The sequence below is a fragment of the Rhea pennata genome, chromosome 13, assembly GCF_028389875.1.
Source record: "Rhea pennata isolate bPtePen1 chromosome 13, bPtePen1.pri, whole genome shotgun sequence".
Taxonomy (NCBI): Eukaryota; Metazoa; Chordata; class Aves; order Rheiformes; family Rheidae; genus Rhea; species Rhea pennata.
In genome coordinates, this window is record NC_084675.1 from 1,109,528 (window position 1) to 1,131,418 (window position 21,891).

Genomic DNA, 21,891 nt, shown 5'->3' on the forward strand with positions numbered 1-21,891 from the left:
GGGAAACTCCGACTGTTTGAGATTTACAGGGTGATGCAGGCTGTCTTGGGCAAGGAGCAGGAGGCTGGGCACTCAGTTTTTCACTGGGGGGTGTTCTTTGGGTGCGTGACTTCACTTGCTGTGTTCCAGGGAGAAGAGGTCTCCCTATCAGAGGCACCAGGGATGGGCATCTGTGGCCTGCAAGTGGCATTGAGAGGAGGTTGTCACTGTGGCATGCAGAGATGTGGTGCCAGGAGGGTGCGCACGTACCTACTAGAGAGGTGCTGGAATTTGTACCCATAGGTGGAAGTGGATACTGGCTAGGACTGAGCATAGAGTGGATTTCCAGCAAGAGCTCTGTGCCAGGCTACACAGCCTGGCACAGACACATTAGCTCCTCATGAGCACTGGGACAGCCTTCCCTCTCTGGCGAGGGTAGCAGACCTCCGGGGCAGTCTAGGGCCTGACACCTGCCCAGCCTTGCCGTCACAAACATTGGGACACAGGCTCTGCATTTTGAGCTAGGACAGGGGCACGTGACACCCTGGGGCTCCAGGGCAACGTACCCTTGGATACCATAGCAATACATCTTTCCTTGACAAATTATTTTTCTCCCTCTCACACTCCAAGATTCTTCTGCTACAAACCGTTCCATACTGATAATGAGAATAAACCGAGCCCAGATGCTGCATCAAGTGTCCCTGGCAGTGCGGCTCCAGGGAAAGTGGGCAGGGTTGGGGTGTCCTAGGGCTGCTCTCCTACACGTGAGAACCAAATTCCACTGGCAGGATTTTCAGGGGAGCTGCTGATACCTGACAGAGCACCCTGGAGACAAGCAGGTTGGTGGGGGGTGGCATTTGGAACCTTCTCAGAGTTAGGCTAACCCCACTGGGATACTTCCAGAGACACTTGGGAACCAGAGCCACAAGTGGTCTGCTGGACACCCCTGCGGAGATTCTCAGTCTCTGCAGGAGTAAGAGTCCCCTCCAGTAGGGTGGGAAGGTGAACTACAGCCTATAGGCCCCCAAGGGGCTGGGATTCCTGGCCGGATGCTTGGTCTGTGCCCCTGTCAGTGGGTTACCAGTCTTTCTCTGAGGGATCCAGCCTACTGAATGCAGCCACCTTCACTGTGGCCACAATGGTCCTGGGCCAGTTCTTATGAGCTGTCCTAGAAAATATGTCATACTCAACTCAGCTGGGCATAGAGGAACTACCCCAGCCCTCCACAGTGGCCTCCTCCCTAGCTAGCAGTTTGAGGCTTGCATTCCCTGCTGGTAGCAGGCTGGGAGCCCCTGGGTACCCTGGGCCAGGCTGCAGGGTGATATCCAGTGGACAGCCTGGGCTGGGTGATGGGGTGGGAGCCAACAGGCATGTGAGGCTGGGCAGCTGGGTGGGAGCTTGCAAGCCCCTCTGCAGAGTGTGCTATGACTGTCTCCTTGTGTGTTGTCCTGCCCTGCCCTTCCTCGGGGATACTCCAAGGGGTAAATAAGCACTTCCTCCAATTCTTCCCACTTGGAGCTCCTTCCCTTTCCTGCCGCCCTCCCACTCAGTGCAAGGAGCCAGCCGGCATCTTGCGGGTGTGAGGGTGGACACCTCCGCCATGCCTCCTGGCACTGCCAGTACTTCACAGGCTGATGTGAGGCTGAGAGGCTGAGGGAGCCTGGCAGGGGCTGTCTGGCAGTACAGGTTGGCCAGCTCCTTAGGACTGTGGCTTTGGGCTGCCCTGCAGGTATCAATGTCACCAGCCCTCATCACAGAGCAGCCAGACCAGCATCTGCTGATCTCAGAGGGGGGTTACAGGCCTTGTCGCTGGGAGTTTCTTTCCCTAGGGAGTCATGGGGGGCTGTGATGAGGTTCAAGGTTTTTGACTCATCCCACTCCAAAAATTATCCTGTCCTTGACTTGTATCATGGCTCAGCTGGGAGCAGGCAGGGAAGGGGCCTTGCTTCCCGGAGGAGAGGCAGAGCGTGGAGGAGGTCAGGGAAGAGGCAGCTCCCAGGCCCTCTGTGAACAGGCAGCTCAGTGCTAATCCTTGGATGCTCCCATCCTGTGTGCCGGCTGAGCTGGGGAGAGGAGGAGGAGGGAGAACTGCTCCAGCCCATGCACAGCACCAGCCAAGCGTTGTCCTGGGGCCGGAAGAGGCTGGCGGGGGGCTGGGGCGTGCATGTGGGTTAAGCCAGCAGAGATACAGCTGTACAAACAAGGATGCTGCAGCTCGGGTAGGAGGAAGAGTGCCAAATGCTTGAGCCGGACAGCTCTTCCTCGAAAGGTTTTCAATGTGGTTCAGCCTGGTAGCAAAGGCAAACTCACCAAAAGGTGCAGAGGGTAGCACTGCTGGCTCAGGGCAAGAGGATTTCTTGTTTGCTACAGCCACCTGACCTGGCCTAATACCTCACACATGACTGAGCCTTGAGCAGGACTGGCTCGCCCCAGGTACAGTGCCAGCGCCATTGTGCCCTCAGGAGGGGACAAATTTGTGCTCAGGGAGGTGACTGCAAGCAAGTCACCATCTGCCATCAGCATGGAGACTACGGCTGAGCTCTGCCAGCCCCTTTTGGAGAAACCCCTCATGTGGCTGCCTGTAGCACCTCTTGTTGCTGCTCTTTTCTGTTCCTTGGGGATCAGGGCATAGGGTGCTGGAGGGTCCTTGTTGGGTACCCCTGGGTGTTTCTGGCCTCAAATGCACCTGTGACATTTCTGGACATGCTGATCAGAGCACAGCTCTCATGGCTGCAGGGCTGGGGGTATAGAAGGAGCCTGTTTGGGCTCTCGGGGCGTCTCCGGCTCCTGCAGTGTTGATAAACCCGAAAGAGCGACCTGAGGCTGGTGTCTGAGTGTTAAACAGAAATCAGTTGGGACCAATCCCAGCCGGTTGGACTGTCCCCCCTCCCATACTGTGTGTGTGTGTGTGTGTGTGTGTGTGTAAAGGAAGCTGGTAACAGCATTCTTGGTATTCGAATCATCTTGAGAGCACCAAGCACGGGAGAGAAGAACCTGGCATCCAGGCTGGAGAGCCCACAGGGTGAACTTCAGCACTCCCTGTGAAGACGTCTGCTCAGCTGGTAACATCTGGTTTCTCTTGGCTGCTGTTGTGGGCAGGATTGGCAGGAGCAGGGCAGACAGACAGACAATCAGACGAGCAGGCTCCAGGGCTGTGTTCCCCCTGCTGTGTCCCTGGAGGGCTGCAGGCAGACTGTGACCAAGGCTCAGAAAGGTACTGTGACAGCAAAGTTTCGTTAGAAGGTAGCTTCATTAATGCTAAACTAATTGGGGGTGGGAGGTGGTGGTTTTGTGGTGTTGGCAGGGAGAGGACCTTTGGGGCACAGGGACACGACTCCCAGCTGTCCCAGACCTCTGGGACTCAGCTGACCACAAGGAGAGGGAGGCATATCCCCTAGGTTCAGCTGGTGGCAGGCACGTGTGTCAGCGCTCTGTCCAGCTCTGGCCTCCCTGTAAGCCTGCTGAGGGGCTCCTCTTTGGAGCCTTGGGTGAGAAGCCACTGCTGACTGCCCCTCTGGGAGTGCATGTTGGGCTCCGCTCACCGCCATAGCCAGCCAGAGTGGTACCAGGTACCTCTTATCTCAGTAATGTCTGGAATGCGCTATGTCGGGACTTTCCCTCCGCCAAGAGCAGAGCATGCCTGGAACAGGAGACCCTGTGTGGTTCCTGCCTAGCCTCCTACCAGGAATGAGAGACCCCGTGCTGTGCATGTGCAGCTTCCCACCTGCTGCTCCTCCGTTCCCCTGGTTGCTGCCCAATGTATGCCAAGCTAGAGCATCCCTCAGTGTTTGGCAGGAAGGTATGGCCTGCACGGCACTCTTGAGAGCATTGAAAGAATTTGGAGTCCTGGCATAGAGCTGGGCTGCAGGGTACTGTGGCCCCAGGAGCTGACACTGGAGGGGCTAAAGGGTGCTAATGGTGTGGGGGGGAGGGGCGCTGCAGAGGGCATTAGCTGGCACTGGCAGCCTTGGGCAAAAGCTGGCAGCGAGTGGTCATTCCTCTAGGCCAGTCACTGGGCTTGCTGGCAGCAAATGCCATGGCTGAGTGGTCCCTTGGTTCTGGCTAGAGCCTGTCCGTACTTGTTCTTACAGGAATCATGGCCCCACAGTCTGTACTTGTTCTTACAGGAATCATGGCCCCACAACACAGTGCAACTTGAGGTGCATTTGGGAGAGAGCCTAACAGGGGGAGGCTGCTGATCTCTGGGCTGGGACAGGAGGACGCGGTCCTCTGGGAATCACAGCTCATCAGAGTGCTCCTTGTCTTGATGCCGTGGCCTCAGGCAGGCCAGGAACATGTCCCAACTTGGCCCACCTAGCTGCTGGAGTATACAAGAGGTCTTGAGAAAGAGCCTGGGGCTCATTCTGACTTTCCAGGGAGTTGGGCAGGGGAGGCAAACTGCTCTCGCGGTGATGCCTCAGCATCCTTCTGCCCTTGAGATGCCCTCATTCTTACTCTCACCAGTGCCCTCAGCGTTTCTTTCCTGTTTCTTTCCCTTAGCATCCTTATGCCCCTGCAACGTCCTCAGCATCCTTTTCACCTGCAATGCCCTCAGCATTCTTTTCTGTTGTGATGCCCATAGCATCCTTCTCCTCAGTGCTGGCTCCTGGCTGAATGGCCCTTCTTAGAGCCTTCTTATGCCCTTAGGCAGCAATAGGGGCTGGGGAAGGATGGGCTGGGAGGGTTGTACTCTATCGTGAGGAGCTGTGCAGCTCCAAGTGACCTGCCCCACATGTGCAGATCCTACTGCAGCACTGGCAGGTGCTTTCTCTGCAGATTAGGCACAATAACACCCAGCTGGGGCAGCAAGCCCTGCTCCATAGGCCTTACTCGCTTGGCAGGGAGCTGATTAGACAGCCCTGCAGAAGGTAATCTGTCCAAGCCCTGCAGGTCAGCCAGGCTACTGGGGATTACAGCTCCTGGTAATGAGCTTAATTGGGACAGTGTTGTCCTGGAAACTGGAGGGGCTGGCACTGAGCTAACTCTAAGGCTTTGGGACCTGCAGTACAGTTTGGTTATGTGGTCCCAGGCTAGGAAACAGGCGCCAAGGAGAAGGGACAGATGGGCAGCAGGACTTTTGCACTGTGCCTGCTGTGCCCCCATTCCACTCAGCAGGAGTTTGTCTGCAGTGGCAGCCTTCTAATTGTGGCTACCTTGGTGTAGTGGCCCTGGCTCATCGCAGGCGCTGTGTCAGGGTCACTGGAGCTGGGCTACAAATGCCCAGGCCTCAGGTGGGTATTCAGAGAGGAGAAAGCTGTGGCATGGCTTTGAGGCAGCAGGGAGCACAGCACAGCTCACATCCCCACCAACAGTCAGGCAGGTGCGTGCTATGCGGTGAGCAATTTGGGTGGTAGGCTCTGGGGTGCTGCCACCCTGGGGGAAGGAGTGGGCTTACTGAGGAAGTGGCTGTCGGTGCCTGGGGGTTTGCTTGGACACCATGGACAGGCTGTGAAAGCAGGCTGGTAAGCCCAGCTCCCGAGCATGGCTGCCACTCTGTCAGGAGTGAACCCAGCAAGAGGAGGTGACCCTTTGAGCCTGAGGGTGCTGTGCACATCTCTGTGCCCCGTATCCCTATGTTGCCACCAGTACCTCAGGGCTCACTGTCAGCCATGCTGGAGAGGAGGAAAAGCAATGCAAGAAGTGGGGAGCCAGCTCTGGCTGATGTTAGCTTGGCCCGGTCTGCCAGGCTGAGGAGGCTGTGTGTCTCTGTGGCCATGCACAGCCTTCTGCTGTGGGTTGTGCGTCTGTCAGGCACCACATGGGCTCACCCCTGGGAGCAATCAGCTTTCTAACCTGTAGCTCAGCTCTTGGGGTCAGCAGGGCAGAGGGACGGAGTTGGTATCAGCAGTAGCTGAGATAAAATGGCCCACATCATGCCCTGGGGCCCGCATCGTGCATCAAGCGGGCAGTGCTGTGGCTCCTGCTCCCCTCTTGTGGCTGCCTAGGCCCTGTGCACAGCAGCAGGGCCAGCCTTGGAAGCAGGAGCTGGTGGGGAACAGCAGGAGTGGGCTTGGCTCCTCTTTATGACCACGTGCCATTGCTGGGGGTGGCAGGGCCAGAAGGGGCCACAAACTCCTCTGCTCCTTGCTGGTAGTTTTGGATGCCCTCTGAGCCCCTGGCCGTTTCTGAGGATGCAGTAATTGCTCTTTGCAATATGGGGTGGCAGCCAGGTCAGGGCAGTGAGACTCTGAAATCTGGGCTGTCCTTCACAGGGTGAGTGGCTGGCATTGACCACAGTGGCTGTTTTGGGGATGGGCAGTTTCGGGGCTCCTGGCACTGTCTCTTCGGCACTGCTCTGTTGGGAGCAGAGGGGCTGTGAGAGGAGTGGGTTTGGGTATGTGCTTGCTTGCTATTTCCATCCTGCACACACATCCTGCCCATGTGGACTTTCCAGGGTCCTGCTGGGGATGGCTCTGCCTTTCCTTCCTCAACATAGAGCTCTTGGCTACGGCTGGGGACTTTCCAGAGTGCTTTGTTGTCTGTGTGTTTCTATCCTGGCTGCTGGAGCAAACGGAAGTGAGCATGGAGACAGCAAAGGGCTGGACAGCCAGGTCCAGCCCTGTGCCCTTCCTGTCCTGCAGTGGGACCTGGACAGGGATGAGGTTGGGGAGGAGATGGCCAGGCCAGGGCACGATGAAGGATTTGCCATGGGCTATGTTCTGGAAGGGCCGTGGTGGGCCTTGGAGTTCAGCTTCTTTCTGTGGCTCCCGTGGAGCTGCACTGGGACACATCCATCTCTCTGTTCCCCCTGAGCACTCACAATGTCCAGAGCTGTATTATGGACCTTGTTTCACCCTGGGTAGGGCACTGACACCACCACTGGGGTCAGTATGGGAGCCCTGCAGTCATGGCCCCAGTGCTACCAGAGGTGGGTAGCACTGGTGGGTCACCAAGTGGAGGGGGGCAGGAAGCTCCCAGCCCTGTCTGTGTGTGCCAACCCTTGCCACAGGTGACCCTGCTGTCTTGTGCCCTTCAGGGAGGCCCTCGAGGTCACACTCAACAATGTCACTGTCTGTGCGGCCGCAGCGCCGAGTCCTTGTTGCCAAGATCAATAGGAGCCAGTCATTTGCTGGAGTGAATTCAACAGTGGATCGGCACTTCAGGTAAGAGATGGGTGTTCATGCTGCCTGTTGCAAAGGATGAGGACAGAGACGGGGGGTCTGTCAGCCCAAAACTCAATCATGCCATGTCCCAGCCAGGAGGAAGGGCCATCCTAGGCTGGACGAGGGTCATGCAGCCCAGCCCTTCCAAAGTATGGAGGAGCAGATATGGAGCAATTGTTCTCCTGCTCCGGCCAGATCTTGAGGGCTTCCCAAAGTCCAGCTCATCACATTTAATGACTGTCAGTGAAGGGGGCTGAAGGGGCTTTGAAGCTTTATGTCTTGCTTGCTGTGACATCCTGTGGCAGCAAGTTTCTCAGTTTAATTCAGTGCTAGTGTGAATCAGGGTTTCCTTTGGGTCATTTTAAGCCTGTTGCTGCAAGGTTTTTTGGCTGCCCGTTAGTTGTGTTGCAAGGAACAGTGAGCAGTCATTCCTTACCCATTCTTTCCAGCTGCTGGCAATGTTGTGGGCCTCATCACATCCCTCTCCTCCTCTGTACTGAAACTCACGTTGACAGGGGCCCTTCCATACACTGCTCATCTCTGCCTAGCATGTGATTCCCCTCTCCCAAGGAGTTGCAGGTGTCCTTTGAGACATGGGCATGCCATAGGTTTGGACTGTTGGGTCATGGCATTGTAATGCTTTCAATCCTTTTTCGTAGCGTTTAGCCAGGCTCCTTACCTCCTGATGCACCCAGCATCTCCCAAGCAGGAGAGACATCTCAGCCAAGAAGATAGGGAAAGCAGTGTTATGAACGAGCCTGGCCTCAGGAGTGCCTCTAGCTGCCTTGCCACACTGGACACGTCAGCTGTGTGGACACAAGTCCAGATAGACCTTTCCAATGCCTAGGACCAGACTCAAGTCCTGCTCCACATGCTCCAGCTGCCCACAGATCTGAGGGTGCCAGTGTAGCTCGCAGTCGTTCAGAGAAGGGAATATGAGTGGTGCTGGATGGACTCCTGCAGCCAAGCAGCTGGTGGAGAGATGCTTGTGGCCTCCAGGGCCCTGGAGGATAAGGATGAGGAGGGATGGCTGTGAAGAGCAAGCACTTGCCCATCACTCTAGCTTGGAATGAGGCCAAGATGTTCACTCCTCCCCTCTCCCCCCAACAAAGATTTAGGGAAGTCTTTTCAGCACTTCTCCAAGGAGCCACACAGTATAGGAGGTCTGACCTGAGAAGGTCCCTGCTGGGAACTGGTGAGTGCAGAGCATCTCTTAGATGCTGGTAGCATGGCAGTGCATTAGAAGAGGAAGGGAAAAGCCCAGTCTGAATAGGGAGTTGCAGGTTGGGCTGGGTAGTGAGTCCATTGCACAAGGCAGGAGGGGTGGTATTTGGGTCCTGGCAGTTGGGTTGGCATTTGGGTACGCAGCCGTCCCACAGCTCCTTAAGGCAGTAGATACCCATACTGCAGGCTTGATGATACCCAGAGAGATGTAGCATCAGTGCTGTGTCCCTGCCCTGTGTTGCTGTACTTTGAGATGGGATGACAGGGCTCTCCATCCTCAGGAGGCACCCATGCTGATGCTAGCTGGGATCCCTTCCTGTCCTGGGGGTTGTATGGAGGCAGACCAACAGGCTGGTGGTGCATTCATTGCGCTACCACCCCCGTGCCTGGACTACAGGGAGCACCTCTATGCTCCTGGCAACTGGGACACTGGAATGGAGCAGAGCATGGTGATCCTTCAAAGGGTGGTCAGGGCTGGAGACATTCCTATGGGAATTCCAGGAGCATGGGCTGGCTGCGGCTGATGTAAGGTCAGTTTGCCCTTGCACCCCCATAAGAAGCATGGGGCCCTCACACCTCCACAGAGGGTATGCCACAGCCTGTCTCTCCAACCCCTCTGAGATGAGGCCAGCTTCCCTGCTGTTTTCCACTGTGAGCTCAGCAGGTTGCTCTCTGCCCTTCTCATGCCAGCCATGGCTTTAGGGCAGCCATAGGCATCTTAGGGGCTGTTCTCATTCCCCTTTGCTTTCTTTCCTAAACTAAGCAGTGTTTTCTACCTCTCTGTAGAGGTTTCACGGACCTTTGCCATGCTCTCTGCTGTCCTATGGACCCATCAACCTTGACACCCAGGGTCCAAGACTGACCTGGGACTGAGGTTTCACCAGGAGGGCCAGCGGTGGGATAAGCGGCCACAGTGCCTGTGGATTGTGCGTTCTTGCAAGCCCTACCTTGCCTTGCCGGGTGCATGTGTTGCTTCTCTTCCCTGCATGCAGGGTATTTGCACCAATTGTTGAATTTTCATATCAGTCACTTTGGACCTCATGCATTGTCCTTCCCACCCCCTGTGGCATGCAGGAGGCTGCAAAGCAATCTCCAGCTGCTTCTGCCATGTGTGGAGCATGGGATGCACCATGGGGCCTGGGGCAGTAGGCTTTCTTTGCCCAGAGGCAGTGAGAGCCAGCAGGACTGGTGAAGGCACTGCTCCCACTGACTTGGGATCATAGCTAACAACAGCAGGGGTGCAAACATGTGGGCCAGGCAGTGCTGCCCAGCCCTACAGCTGCTCGTGACTCCATCTCGCCCAGCCCTACTGGCCAGTTAGACTGGCTGGCAGGGAGTCATGGGAGAGGCAGGCAGGTCTGGATGGAGTACTCCCTGGACCTGGCCGCCTTTCTGGTGCTCCCTCTTTACTTAAGCTGGGGTGACTTGGTAGGCTGGGAGGCCCCAACTATGGGTTCACCCTGGTCATGCTGGGTTTGCTTGCCTCTCTTTGTAGGAACCTCTCACCCTTCACCCCTGCTGTCTCCCGCAAGGCTGGCTCCAGGGTCAGTAGGATGTTCTCAATGTCCCACAAATCCCCACCACCCAAGGTGCCTCAGCCCAACCGCCTGGATGAGGTGTATGAAGCACTAAAGAAGGGCCTGACGTAAGTGCTGGGGCTCCTTGTGGCTGGGTGGTTGAAGTCAGGGAGGTCCAGAGGGCATGGGAACAGCTTGGCATGGGTTGGGGTGGACCTGGGACAGGATTATGAGCTCTCTCCTCTCAATGGACAGGCATGTGCCAGGTATCCTGGGTAAATCCTGCTTCAGATAGTGCCTCGGAATCCTGGAGCAGTGCAGGAGAAGAGGTGCAAGTTCCTGAGGTTCCACAGGACGATAGGAGGGCCAAGATTGTACCACCTCCCTGAGACTGTCCCCATTTGGGACATATCTGGTGCTGCAGGGTTGGCCCTGGTCCACCCCTCTGCATCCTACACAGAGATGCCCGTGGGCTCCTTGCTTGGGTGCTGACAGCTGCTGTGATATATGGGGAGTGTAACATGGGAGTGCAGGGCCCAATCTGGCTTGCTGGGCATAGTGTGGACAGTGGCTGGCAGGGGCCATGCCATGCATAACAGGCTTGGCAGGACATCTGAGACTGACTACTGTGGTGCTGTTGCCCCAGAGCCTACCTGGAGGTGCACCAGCTGGAACTGGAGAAGCTCAGCACCCAGATCCGTGAGTCCAAGAGGAATTCACGCCTGGTGAGTGTCACAGCCCCTCAAGAGCCTGACTGGGCAAGCTGGTTCCATTTGGCCCAGTCTGAGTACACAGGAGAGAAGGGCTTTATGGGGAGCAGCACTTTGCTTCATGGTTGTGACTAGGGCAACTCATTGTCTATCTGTGCCCTGAGGCAGAGCCTCTTCCTATGATAGAATTCAGGGCCCTGCTGGGCTATGATGTTGGGCTGCTCAGGGTTCCTATTCTACTGTCGGGCACATCACTCTGGTCCTGGCTGGGTGCTGCATGTCTGTGCTGACATGCTATGGGTGGTGGTTGTGCGATGTGCTGGGTCTCTTTGGGCAGAGCTGGCTTTGTGCTGCATCTTATCCCTCTCCTCTCTCCTCCAGGGCTTTCTCTACGACCTGGATAAGGTAAGTTGGAGCAGTGTCCCATCACCATTGCCTTCCCTATCCTAGGAGCAGGGAGGGATATGCTGCTGCAAGTCCCTTGTCTGCTAGCAGTGTCTCATTGTCCAGTACCTGCCCTCCCTCCCTTGCATGTCAGAGTGCCTGCAGCATGGGATTGGGGCTCTCTGGGCAGAGTGGACAGGGGATGAAGCAGGGACCAGCAGGGACTTGTAGCCAGCTTCTTGCAAGCAAAAGCTATGTTTGGTGAGTGCTCATCGTGGGTTAGCTCTGAGCCTGGATGAACATGGGAGAACAGCACCCTGGAACTTGGCCTGTTTTCCTGAGAGACCCTGCAGAACAGGGAAGGCTGTAGGATACTGCCAGCTCATGGGTGCAAGCTTGGCTTCTGCTCTGCTCACCATCAGCTACCCTTCTGCAGTGCCCTGCACACAGTAGGGCCAATGACCAGGGCATGTGCTGACCCATGGCATGGGCATGCAGCAGGGTTTCTGTCCTGAGCATATCCTGGCCTGTTGTCCATCTCAGAAGGGCTCCTTTTGCCTCTGACACTGTCTCCTCTGCTTTTCCAGCAAGTCAAGTCAATTGAGCGCTTCCTGCGTCGCCTGGAATTTCATGCTAGCAAGGTAAGAGCTGGGGGTTAGGGTCAACTTTGTGGTCCTCTGAGCTTCCAGCTTCCTTGCAGCATTGGCAATGTGGGACTCTTCCCCGCCTGGCTCCTGGCTTGTTCCTCACATCAGTCATACTTCAGCAATGCCAAGGCAGACCTCTGGTGCTTGGCCCCACTTAGCCTGCTCTGCACCCATGTCTTGGCACAAATGCAGCCATGTGCCGTCCCACCAGGCACATAGTCCTGCATGAGCAGGGTGCCCCGGAGACTGGCTGAAGAATGTCTTAAGGCATAGCTGCCGGAGCTCGGCAGGAGCCAGGAGGTTGGTGCTGGTTCCTGCCTGCTGTTTGGCCCTCCCAGCATAGCACCCTGCCCCTCACTGCCAGTCTGGGCCTGTCCTTGCAGATAGATGAGCTCTACGAGGCCTATTGCATCCAGCGACGACTCCGTGATGGGGCCCACAACATGGTCAAGGCTTACAGCACAGGATCACCAGGCAGCCGAGAGGCACGTGAGAGCCTGGCTGAGGCCAGCAAGGGCTACAAGGAATACACAGAGGTAAGGGGCCTGGCATGGGGTAGGTTAAGAGGGTGCTGAGCCTGGGGGCTGCTGCTGACAGGTGCTTTCCATCTGTCTGCCCCCAGAACATGTGCCTATTGGAGAGCGAGCTGGAGAGTCAGCTGGGCGAGTTCCATGTGCGGATGAAAGGTAACACATCCCCCTCCAGCCTGGGCCATTGACTGCTTCATGCCACCATGGACCATGGACTAGCCATGCCCCTCTGTCTTCTCTTGCAGGACTGGCAGGTTTTGCCCGGCTGTGCGCTGGTGACCAGTATGAGGTTTGTGGGACCTCTGGGACATGGATCAGGCTCTGCTGTCCTCCATCCCTGTGGTCTTTACTGTGCCTGGAGCTGTACAGAGAGGCCTTGACCTGGAGTACCGGTGCTGGGTGGGCTGGCGTGCTGTGGGTCTGTGATGGGTGGCATGGAGCCCTGGAGGCGCCCTGGGAGGTGTGGAGAACACCCACCATCCTGCCTCCCTACCCTCATGCCTCTGCTTTCTCCTCAGATCTTCATGAAGTACGGACGGCAACGGTGGAAGTTGCGGGGACGCATTGAGGTGAACAGCAAGCAGGTGTGGGACAGCGAGGAGATGGTTTTCTTGCCCCTCATCACCGAGTTCCTTTCCATCAAGGTACAGGGCTCTATGGATAGAGCAGAGAGGAAGCAGGGACAATGTGGCCTGATAGGCACTGCACCACCTTTCCCATCCAGAGCTGCCCTGGGGGCTGTGTTGGGAACAGCAGCAGAGGTTGTGCCATGCCTTGAGGGAAAGCTGTGCTCTAAACACATAGAAAAAGCCATAGGCTACTTGTGGGAGGAGAGCACACCAGACATAGCACTGGGAGCCAGTTGGGGGTTCCCTGCTTGCTGCAATCCAATTACCACATTTCATCTCTTCAAGGATTGCCTCCAGGACCTAAAGCTAATCCTCGCTGGGGAGGGTGGAGGAGATGCTGTCCTGTGGTGGTGGCATCCTGGTAAGAGCAGGCATGTTGCGTGCTTAGCATTCAGTGCCTTCATCTCATCATCTCTTCTCCTTCCTTCTGCAGGTGACAGAGCTTAAGAGCCTGGCTAACCATGTTGTGGTGGGCAATGTGTCATGTGAGACTAAGGACCTCTTTGCAGCTCTACCCCAAGTAGTGGCTGTGGATATCAATGACTTGGGTACCATCAAACTCAGCCTGGAGGTGACCTGGAAGTGAGTACCTCAGCAGGCATCCCTAGCAGGGCACAGAGGGCTGGGATGCCTGGCATGGCATGGAGAGAGCTGGCCTGCCCTGGGTTCTCCCTCATCCCAAACCTGGGTTGCAGTTATGGGGTGTCAGAGGTGGACTGAATAGGGCTGCAGGGCCCTGTGTGTCCCGGTATCCCTCCTGTTCACTGCAGAGCAGGGTTGAGACCCCATCATTTTACCTGCACCCTTCATCTCCCTGCTCTGCTCACCAGCCCCTTCGACAAGGATGACCAGCCGTCAGCAGCAAGCACCGTCAACAAGGCCTCCACAGTGAACAAGAGGTTCTCCACGTACAACCAGAGCCCACCAGATACACCATCCCTGCGGGAACAGGCTTTCTATGTAAGTGTAGCACGAGGCAGAGCTGCTTACCCTGCGGGTGATCTGTCATGCACAGGGGAGCGTGTGGGGATGCATACGCCCAGCCACTTCGTCAACTTAATGTGTGCCCTGTTAGGTCCCACCAGGTCGCACAGCTCAGAGGAGATGAAATGGGATAGCCTCTTATCCCTTCACACCCCTTGCTCTATCCATCTGGCCACGGCCTCTCTACACTAGCCTGTAAGCCCCTATTCCTCCCATGTTCATGGCTCCTTTTCTCTCTGCCCAAGAGCCCGGCGCGGGCAGCCGACAAGCACGGCTGGTCCTTGTTGGACATCTTTCGAGAGACACTCTTCAAAAAGCTGTCTCAAGGCTGCTCCTGCGGCGACGTCTCCTCGGTCGAGCTTGGGAGATGGCCGCAGCAGGGCTGTGTAAGTGCGAGGGCTGGAGCCGGCCTGTAGCTTAGCCCAATGACTTGGCTGTTCTGCAGTAGTGATAGCCGCTCCTTGCCTTCTACTCACTAGCCCTTTCTGAAGGCCGAGATCCTGATCCTGCCAGCCGAGGCCCTGAACCTGCCAGCCAGGGCCTTGGCTGCCGTGAGGGGATAGAACCACCAGGGATGCTGGTGTATAGTGAGCACTCGTGTCCTCGGGTCACACTGAAGCCCAGCCACAAGCTCAGGGAGCATTGGCTGTGTGAGCTGGCCCTGCTCCTCCATCTATAAGCCTTCATGTGAGAGCAAGGCAGTAGTGAGTAGAAGGCGTGTCCATGTTCCCGCACTGGTGGCATTGGCCTGGCATTGGTGTGATGTGACGTGCTGGCTGGTGCTGCCCCCTGCAGGCTGGTGGTGGGGCCATACCTGTCCTTGTAGCTGTGACGTCCCAGTACCCCTCCTGTTCACTGCAGAGCATGGCTGCATTCTGCGTGTTGCACCTTCTCTGTGCCAGACCTCTCTGTAGCACCTGGGAGCTGCCAGCATCCTGGAATGGCGCCCAGCAAACCGGGAACGTGTGCGGTGGGGTCTGTGCAGCAAGACTCCTGGGTCCCTCCTCAGTGTGGTGTGGGATCTGAGACTTGAAGGGGAAGCAGCACATGGGCAATATGGCCATGGTATGCCAGGCCTTTGCCTTCCTCCTTGCTGGGCCGTGGAGCCAGGCTAGCCAAGAGGGATGAGCCAGCAGCTCCTGGGGCCCAGGCTCCTGCAGCTGGAGGGGGCTGATCTCTGCTCTGGCCCCATAAGATCCCCAGAGCATCATCCCTGAGGGTTACAGCAGCCTTAGTGCTTTCTGGTATAATCTGCCCCCCTCAAAGGGAGAGGAAGGCAGCCCAGGTGAGGGCAATGCCCCTGAGGAAATGGGCGGCCACAGGAGGTACCCAGCTGATGCACCGTGTCCTCTCCCTTCCTAGAACATGCTGCGGCGCCAGGAGGAGCTGGAAAATGGTACAGCCTGGTCCATCTCCTCGGAGTCATCAGATGATTCCTCGAGTCCCCAGCTGTCAGGCAATACCCGCCACACTGTACACAAGCCTATCGTGCAGCCAGAGGTGCAGGCTTCAGCCCCTGCCATCGAGATCTCCTTCTCCCAGCAGCAGGAGGCAGGGGCTGGAGCCAGCATGCCTGCCGGACCAAGGCTGCCCGACCAATTAGAGGAGCAAGGCAGCTCCAAGAAGGATGTGGTGGCCAATGGGCACGTGCCCTACTCCCGGACTCTGAGCCACATCAGTGAAGCCAGTCTGGACACCACAATGGAGGCCAAAGCTCTGGAGAGCATGTGGGAGCCCTCTCCAAGCCCAGAGGACTCTGGCCCAGGCGAGCCAGACACAGACTCCCTCCCTTGTGCCTCAAACGTGATGTCGGCAGCATGGCCAGGGCAGGACAGAGGCTTTGAGGCCAAGCCCCGCACCATGGTGTCATGGTCTGAGGCCTGTGAGATGGAGGCCACACAGGTAGAGCCAGTGGTGAGCCAAGAGCTGGTGCAGAGTGGCTGTAACACCAAGGCCCCCACACAAGCCACAGGCCCAGCACACACCTCCGTGGAGAAGATGTCCATCCACACCTCACTCCTGCCTGCCAGTCCCCCTGAGGTCCCACGAGTGAAGGCTGTGGACTCAGGCTTGGAGGAGGCCATCAGCCTCCTGGGCTCAGCCCTGGATGACTATCGGGGACAATTTCCAGAGCTGCAGCCCCTTGAACGGGAGCTCAAACACCTGGAAGAGATCCTGCTGGTGAGGGGGCCTCAGAGGGAGTCCACAGCAGTACCTGGGGATGAGGGCGGTGAGGCCATCCCAGTTGGCAGGGTGCAGAGATGAGGGTGCTGGGGCCATCCCAGCAGGCAGAGCTTGGGGACGAGGATGGCAGAGCCATCCTGGCTGGCAGTACACAGGGATGAGGGTCCAGGCCATCTTGGCTTGCATGCCAATGTCTAATGAAGTCATGCCCTCCTCCACAGCACAAGCAAGGTGTGTTCCTCAGCCGGGCCTCCAGCATCAGCCTCACAGTGGAGCATGCACTAGAGAGCTTCAGCTTCCTCAACACCTCTGACATGGATGACTCAGAGGGCTCTGAGGAGGAGGTCATCCGGGATGAGAGGTGTGCAGCAGTGGGGCTCAGGACAGGGTGCAGGGCAAGATGCATCCCTGGGGCAGTTGGGACAGGGGTGTCCACCTCTGGTGCAGTGCCTCTCTGCGCTGGGGGACCCAGCATGGTTAGACTAGCCTGTCTCACCTCAGGGCAGGCCTAGTTTGAAGAGTGGTGGGATCCAGTCCATCTGGGGAGCGTAGTGCCACCTCGTACCTCTCTGGGGTTTCATCTTCATGGGGCTGGGTTGAGAGACAGCCCATGTCCCTGCACTACTGGGATCTGCTCCTTTGCTCAGCCCTAAGCAGTCCAAATGAAGTAATATTGAAGGTCCTATAGAAACTCTGCCCAGTGTTTCTCCTGCAGCAATGGGAGGGGAAGGGCTGGATCTGGGTTTTCTGCACTGACCTGATGGCTTGGTCTCTTCCTGGCTTGCAGGAGGGCTGGCAAACCCCGGCATGGGAGTGGGGCCCCCAGCGCTGGTGAGATGGGGGCAGACGACGCTGGCTTGTGCAGCTGCTCTGAGGGCAGCACAGATCCCATGAGTACTGGCAACGAGTTCTTGGATAAGTCCCTGGTGCTTCATCTCAACAACTGCAACTGCCTGCTGCTGGTGAGAGCAGGGGCCAGAGCATGGCAGTGGGGCATGTCCTGAGGCTGGCAGGCACTAGGGTGGGCTGTGGGACCCCGGCAGAGCCTGACAAGCTGGGTAGCTCCAATAACTCTCTTTGAGATTGCTCTCATCACAGCCTCGAGGGCCATGCCAATGCTGTGATCTGAGTGCCAGGCTCTGTCCTTATGGTCAGTGGTTTGCCTGTGCCTTGCAGAAGCTGGGCACCTTTGGGCCCCTGCGGTGCCAGGAGATGTACGCCCTGGACAGGTTGTTGCGGGAAGCGCAGGTGCTGGAGATCGTGTGTCAGCTAACAGAAGAGCGATTGGGAGCAGCCAGCTCTGCTGCTGAAGGTAAAGGCATGTGGCAGAGGGACCCATCTATGCCACCTCCCTCTTCAGGGCTGCTTGGGGCCTGGGCCCCTCTTGTGGGCCTCGCTTGGCAGAAGGGGGCTGTGCCAGCAGGAAGGCAGGAGGTGCCTGTCAGCTGCTTGGGCCCAGAAAAGGCTTGACAACATGTATCCCCACAGTGGTGCAGTTCTCAACACAGAAGGAGGGAGTACTGCCCCTTTGGGACCTCTGCGTGAAGGTACCCAATGTCTATACCTGCCCTGTGGAGCAGTTCCTGCAGGTGCTGAGCACCCAGTATGCAGCGCTTATCAACGAGCGGCACCCTGGCCTGGCTGACGCAGGTAAGTAGGCACCCAAGGGTGTTCAGGAAGTGAATTGCCAGTACCTCTCACTGACCCCAGCTGGGGCATTATGGGTGTCAAGAGCCCTGGAAAGACCAACAGGGTGTCCAGGGATGCCATGAACACTGACTTGAGCCCTTCTCTGTAGTGTGTGTGAAGCTGGTGGAGGATGTGCTGAATCGACGGCTACCCCGGCGACCTGGCAGTGCCCAGAGTGAGCAGGTCACCATCTTCCAGTACTGGAGCCATTTTGAGTCACTCGGTGCCCTGGTGCTGGATGCCTATGTGATGGAGCTGGCAGAAGAAGGTGGGTGCTCATCTGCTCTTGCAGGGCCCTGGCATGGCAGTGCCCAGCCCTGAGCAGGGGTGCCCAAGATTCTTGCACCCATGCCTTGGAGTATCAACTTGTAGCAACTCCACAGCCTGCTGTGGGGCATCATCCAGGGGCTCAGCCATCCTTGAAGTGGGCAATCAGGCCTGATCCAGCCCTAGTGTGCAGTACACTCCCTTGCTGCCTTCTCAGGCTCCCTTGGGTCTGTGTTCTCCACACATCCCCTGGCACCTCAGCTTGGGTGCCCCTACAGCCCCACACAGGGTAGTACACCTGTGAATACACTGCATGGAAGCTCCTTCTGCCCAGTGTGGTAGCAGTGTGCCCAGGGCTGAGCTCCCTGCACTTGAACAGCCCTGGGAGGAGGCAAGGGCATACGGGCAATACTGCCAAGGTCTTGGCACCCCGGCTTAGCAGGCCATTCCCTGCAGTGCTGCTGGCGCAAAACCTGAACTCAGACGACCAGGATGTGGTGCTACGGGCCCTGAAGCGCATGCCTGAGGGCCGCCTCAAGAAGGAGGGACTGAAGGCACTGAGCCTGCTCCTCATAGAGGGCAACAGCAAGGTGGTGAGCGCTGTGTCGGCCCAGCTCCGCAGCCTGGCTGAAAACCCCCGCTTCCGCCAACGGGTATGTTGCAGGCAGATCTGGGGTGAGATGGGCTGGTGGTGCTGCCAAGGGGTGCTGCCTCCCACATTTGCTACAGCCAAGGGCAAGTGCTGACACCCAGTCTCCCCCAGGCCCTTGTGTGTTACCTGGACCAGCTGGAGGATGAAGAGATGCAGATACGTGTGGCAGGGTGCGCAGCATTGGGCTGTCTCAAGGTAAAAGGGCTACAGGGAGATACTAGTGGTGCCCAGATGCTTGTGGTAGTTCAGTCCCAGGACTGGCATGGCTGCAGGGTGGATGAAGAGGAATTGGATGTGGCCAAGGGCTGCCTGGTGGTGCCCCAGTGGTTGCTGCACATCCCACTGCTCCTGAGATAATGTAGCTGGAGGGGACCCAAATGCAGCAGAGAACCAGGCAGGAACAGGCCCTGAAGGGAAGTAGAGAGGGAAGGGACAGAGCCAAGGGATTTTCTTGTCCAAAACTGGGCAGGAGGAGAAAGGAGAGCTCAATGGGAGCTTTGGGACCTACCCATGCCAGCCTGGTACCTGCCATGGGGCTGTAGCAATCCATACTACCTTCTCTTCTGGGCTGTGCCCATGTTGCCAGTTAGCTGCCCTTAGACCTTTGCCCTCATTCCTGCAGGCCAAGGAGAGCATCGAGCAGCTGGTTTACCTGTGCCAAACCGACAAGGAACCCGTACGGGAGGCAGCCAAGCAGAGTCTGATGCTGTGTGGTGAGTGTCCTGCTGTATTGCTTTGCTCCCTCCCCACTCTGGGCTCCCGAGGGACATCTCTCAGTGCCATTCACTGGCATTGCCAGTGGGAAAAGGGTGTCCTGGGTTCATTGCTGCCTAGCCCTATGTGGAAGGGTCATATCTTCCCTCGTGCCAGCTCTGACCAGGGAAGAGCAGGTTGGCAGTGGGCATTAAGGGCTGGAAGTGCCCCCAGCCAAAGAGTGCTAAGCATGGTTGTTATTTATTATTTGCTAGATGGCACTGAGAGAACCATCTGAGTGGGTTACTAGGCCTCCGGGTCGTGACAGCTGCTACACAGGTTGGGACATGTGAGCCATCCTCGTCCCTGGTCTCTGCTCCTGTTGCTTTGCTCACAAGTGTGTCGTCTTAGAGCCTGTCAACCATGTCATGTTTTGGAGTCTGTATGTCTTGGCTGTTTGTAGAGCCCATGCCCATGGCACACCCAGCACATGGGTGTCCATTGTGTCCATTTTGCAGCAGGTTGTCCATGTCACAACTTCTCACTGGGAGGTGGCTGCTGTGTGCAGATCTGTGTTGGTGGAGGGGGGACCAGGGCAGAGATCTCTGGGCCAGTTTGCAGCATGGACATCTTTGTCCCTGCATGTATGCAGGGTTTGGGGGAGCCTTCTTGATACTGGAGCGAGCACACACAGACATGCACAGCTGTTTGAGACATGCCTCCCCTGCCTCCTGCCTCTGGTACAGCCCAAGCCCTGGCCTGTTTGCCCTGCCTGGGCTCTCCACAGGTGAGTAGGGTCAGCAGCCAGTGCTCCTGAAGCTGAGATGTGAGCGATCCCTTCCATGCATGGGCATGGTGCAGCAGGCAGCTGGAGAACAGAATTTACAATGCATGAATCAAATACAAGAGCCTTGGGGACTTCATGAGCCTGATTCCAGCCGGGACCTTGTCCAAATGTGTACCAAGTGAAGCATGAGCTATTTCTGTGCTCTGTGGCTGTGTCACCCAGGCTCAGCTCCATCAGGCATTAGCCACATTCCCCCTTCCAGGCAAAGGAAGGTGGCTGGGGATGAGCAGGGGCCAGAGTGCCAGAATTTTGGTTCGCTGACCACAGTCTGTACTTGCAGGTGAGGATGGTAAATCAGCTCACAGGCGGCTGGAGGAGACCCTGGACAGCCTCCCGAGGATCTTTGCACCAGCCAGCATGGCCAGTACAGCTTTTTGAGACACCACACACACCTGCCTGCCATCCCTCAGGGCAAAGGCACTGCTAGGCTGCCTGGGCTTGCATGGACCAAGCCAGCACCCAGAGTCTCCCACCCTCAGCAGCACACTGCAGTATTACCCCTACCAGCAGCTTGCCGCAGCCGCTCACTGCCTTACAGAGCACTGCTTTCCCTGCCCCTGACACTGGCCATTTGGGGTGCCCTGTATGCACCCCTGGGCAGGGGGGCTCGCTGCACCTCTCACCCTTTGATTGCTATTTAAATTGCCAGGGAGCTTGCCCTACCTGCCCCATCATTGGCTACAGCTGGGGCTACAGATGCCTACTGGAGCAGGGCAGAGATGTACCAGACTTCTCCACCACTTCCCTTCCTGTTGCTCGAGGTCACATGCCATTCCCCCGAAGGATCTGCACTTTGGAAATGATGCTGTTTCCTTCCAGGAGTTTCCTGGGCTGTGGGGACTATCACCCTTTGACACCTGGAGTCTCCAGGACTTAAATAAAATGATATATGAGATATTAATATATTCTGCTGGCATTTCTTCTTTCCAGCTCCACGTGCTCCTGTCCCTCCCCAGGCCTGGCTGTAGGGAGTGCAGTGAGATATGACCATACCCCAGAATCTTTCCCAGTCTTTTGGGAAGCACTGTGGAGGGCAGGGGCAGGAGGAGCAACAGAGAGAGGGATGGACAGATGGATGGACAGAAGCTGCCACCTTTTTTTTTGGTTTTATTTTATTTTTTATTTACAGATTTTTGCAGAAAAACAAAAGCAAAAAATTCTTTTCTATAATGTCTCTATAAATCTATATATAATGTAATTACAGAGAATGACTAATTTTGATTTTAAAGCAGAAATAAAAACAAACCTTTAATGAGTGATGGTGTCATTGTGTGGGTGTTTCTTGAGCTCCCTTGCCTTGGGGCAGTGTAGCTAGTGGTTAGCATGGCTGACTGGTGGGCTGGAGGGTTGTCACAGGATGCAACAGCATGGCCTAGCTGCAGTTGGGTGCACTGAACTGTGCTAGGCAGCTGGCAGTCCTCGCCCACACCTCAGCTGCCAGCCATTCCCATGCTACAGCTGGGGCAACACAAGGTGTGCCATGGGGCTGCCAGCCCAGGCAGGCAGCAGCCAGCCCTAGCCTGAGCCAGCTTTCAGAGCTGGCAGGCACCTTTTTGCAGCCAGCTGTGCAAGGGAAGAAGAGACCAGGTTGCTCCCTGGCACAGAGGTGATGTGCGGGCCAAGCAGGAGTTTCAGTCTTCTTGGCACAACACAGCTGGGCAGAGAGGATTGCCCCAGCACTGCTTAGCACTGCCTAGGTCTGTGGTGTGGCTTTGCTGTCCTGCCCTCCAGGAATATTGACACGGTGATGATTTAAATGCCATTGCCTGTGGTGTCTTTTTCAAAGTGCCTTGATTCAGTGGTCCACAAATAAATGTTTGTGGACAGAGTGACAAAGTTAGACCCAACTAGG

General features: G+C 56.8%; 1 protein-coding gene across 9 annotated transcripts in view; it reads left to right on the forward strand.

The window, feature by feature from the left end:
• RIPOR1 (RHO family interacting cell polarization regulator 1) overlaps window positions 1-21,296 on the forward strand; it is a 37,519-nt gene extending 16,223 nt beyond the window's left edge. For 3 of the 9 annotated variants that reach the window (XM_062586893.1, XM_062586888.1, XM_062586889.1), the window contains exons 2-22: window positions 6,956-7,082; window positions 9,802-9,951; window positions 10,470-10,548; window positions 10,915-10,938; window positions 11,505-11,558; window positions 11,948-12,100; window positions 12,187-12,250; window positions 12,340-12,383; window positions 12,613-12,738; window positions 13,157-13,305; window positions 13,494-13,683; window positions 15,070-15,888; window positions 16,113-16,252; window positions 16,679-16,853; window positions 17,068-17,203; window positions 17,380-17,541; window positions 17,690-17,848; window positions 18,304-18,500; window positions 18,611-18,694; window positions 19,122-19,212; window positions 20,320-21,296. In XM_062586893.1, coding sequence (XP_062442877.1) covers window positions 6,982-7,082; window positions 9,802-9,951; window positions 10,470-10,548; window positions 10,915-10,938; window positions 11,505-11,558; window positions 11,948-12,100; window positions 12,187-12,250; window positions 12,340-12,383; window positions 12,613-12,738; window positions 13,157-13,305; window positions 13,494-13,683; window positions 15,070-15,888; window positions 16,113-16,252; window positions 16,679-16,853; window positions 17,068-17,203; window positions 17,380-17,541; window positions 17,690-17,848; window positions 18,304-18,500; window positions 18,611-18,694; window positions 19,122-19,212; window positions 20,320-20,417 — 3,195 coding nt within the window. In that variant the 5' untranslated portion in view covers window positions 6,956-6,981 and the 3' untranslated portion in view covers window positions 20,418-21,296. The other 6 variants (XM_062586890.1, XM_062586891.1, XM_062586896.1 and 3 more) reach the window with 6 other exon arrangements.
• Window positions 21,297-21,891: the final 595 nt, after the last annotated feature.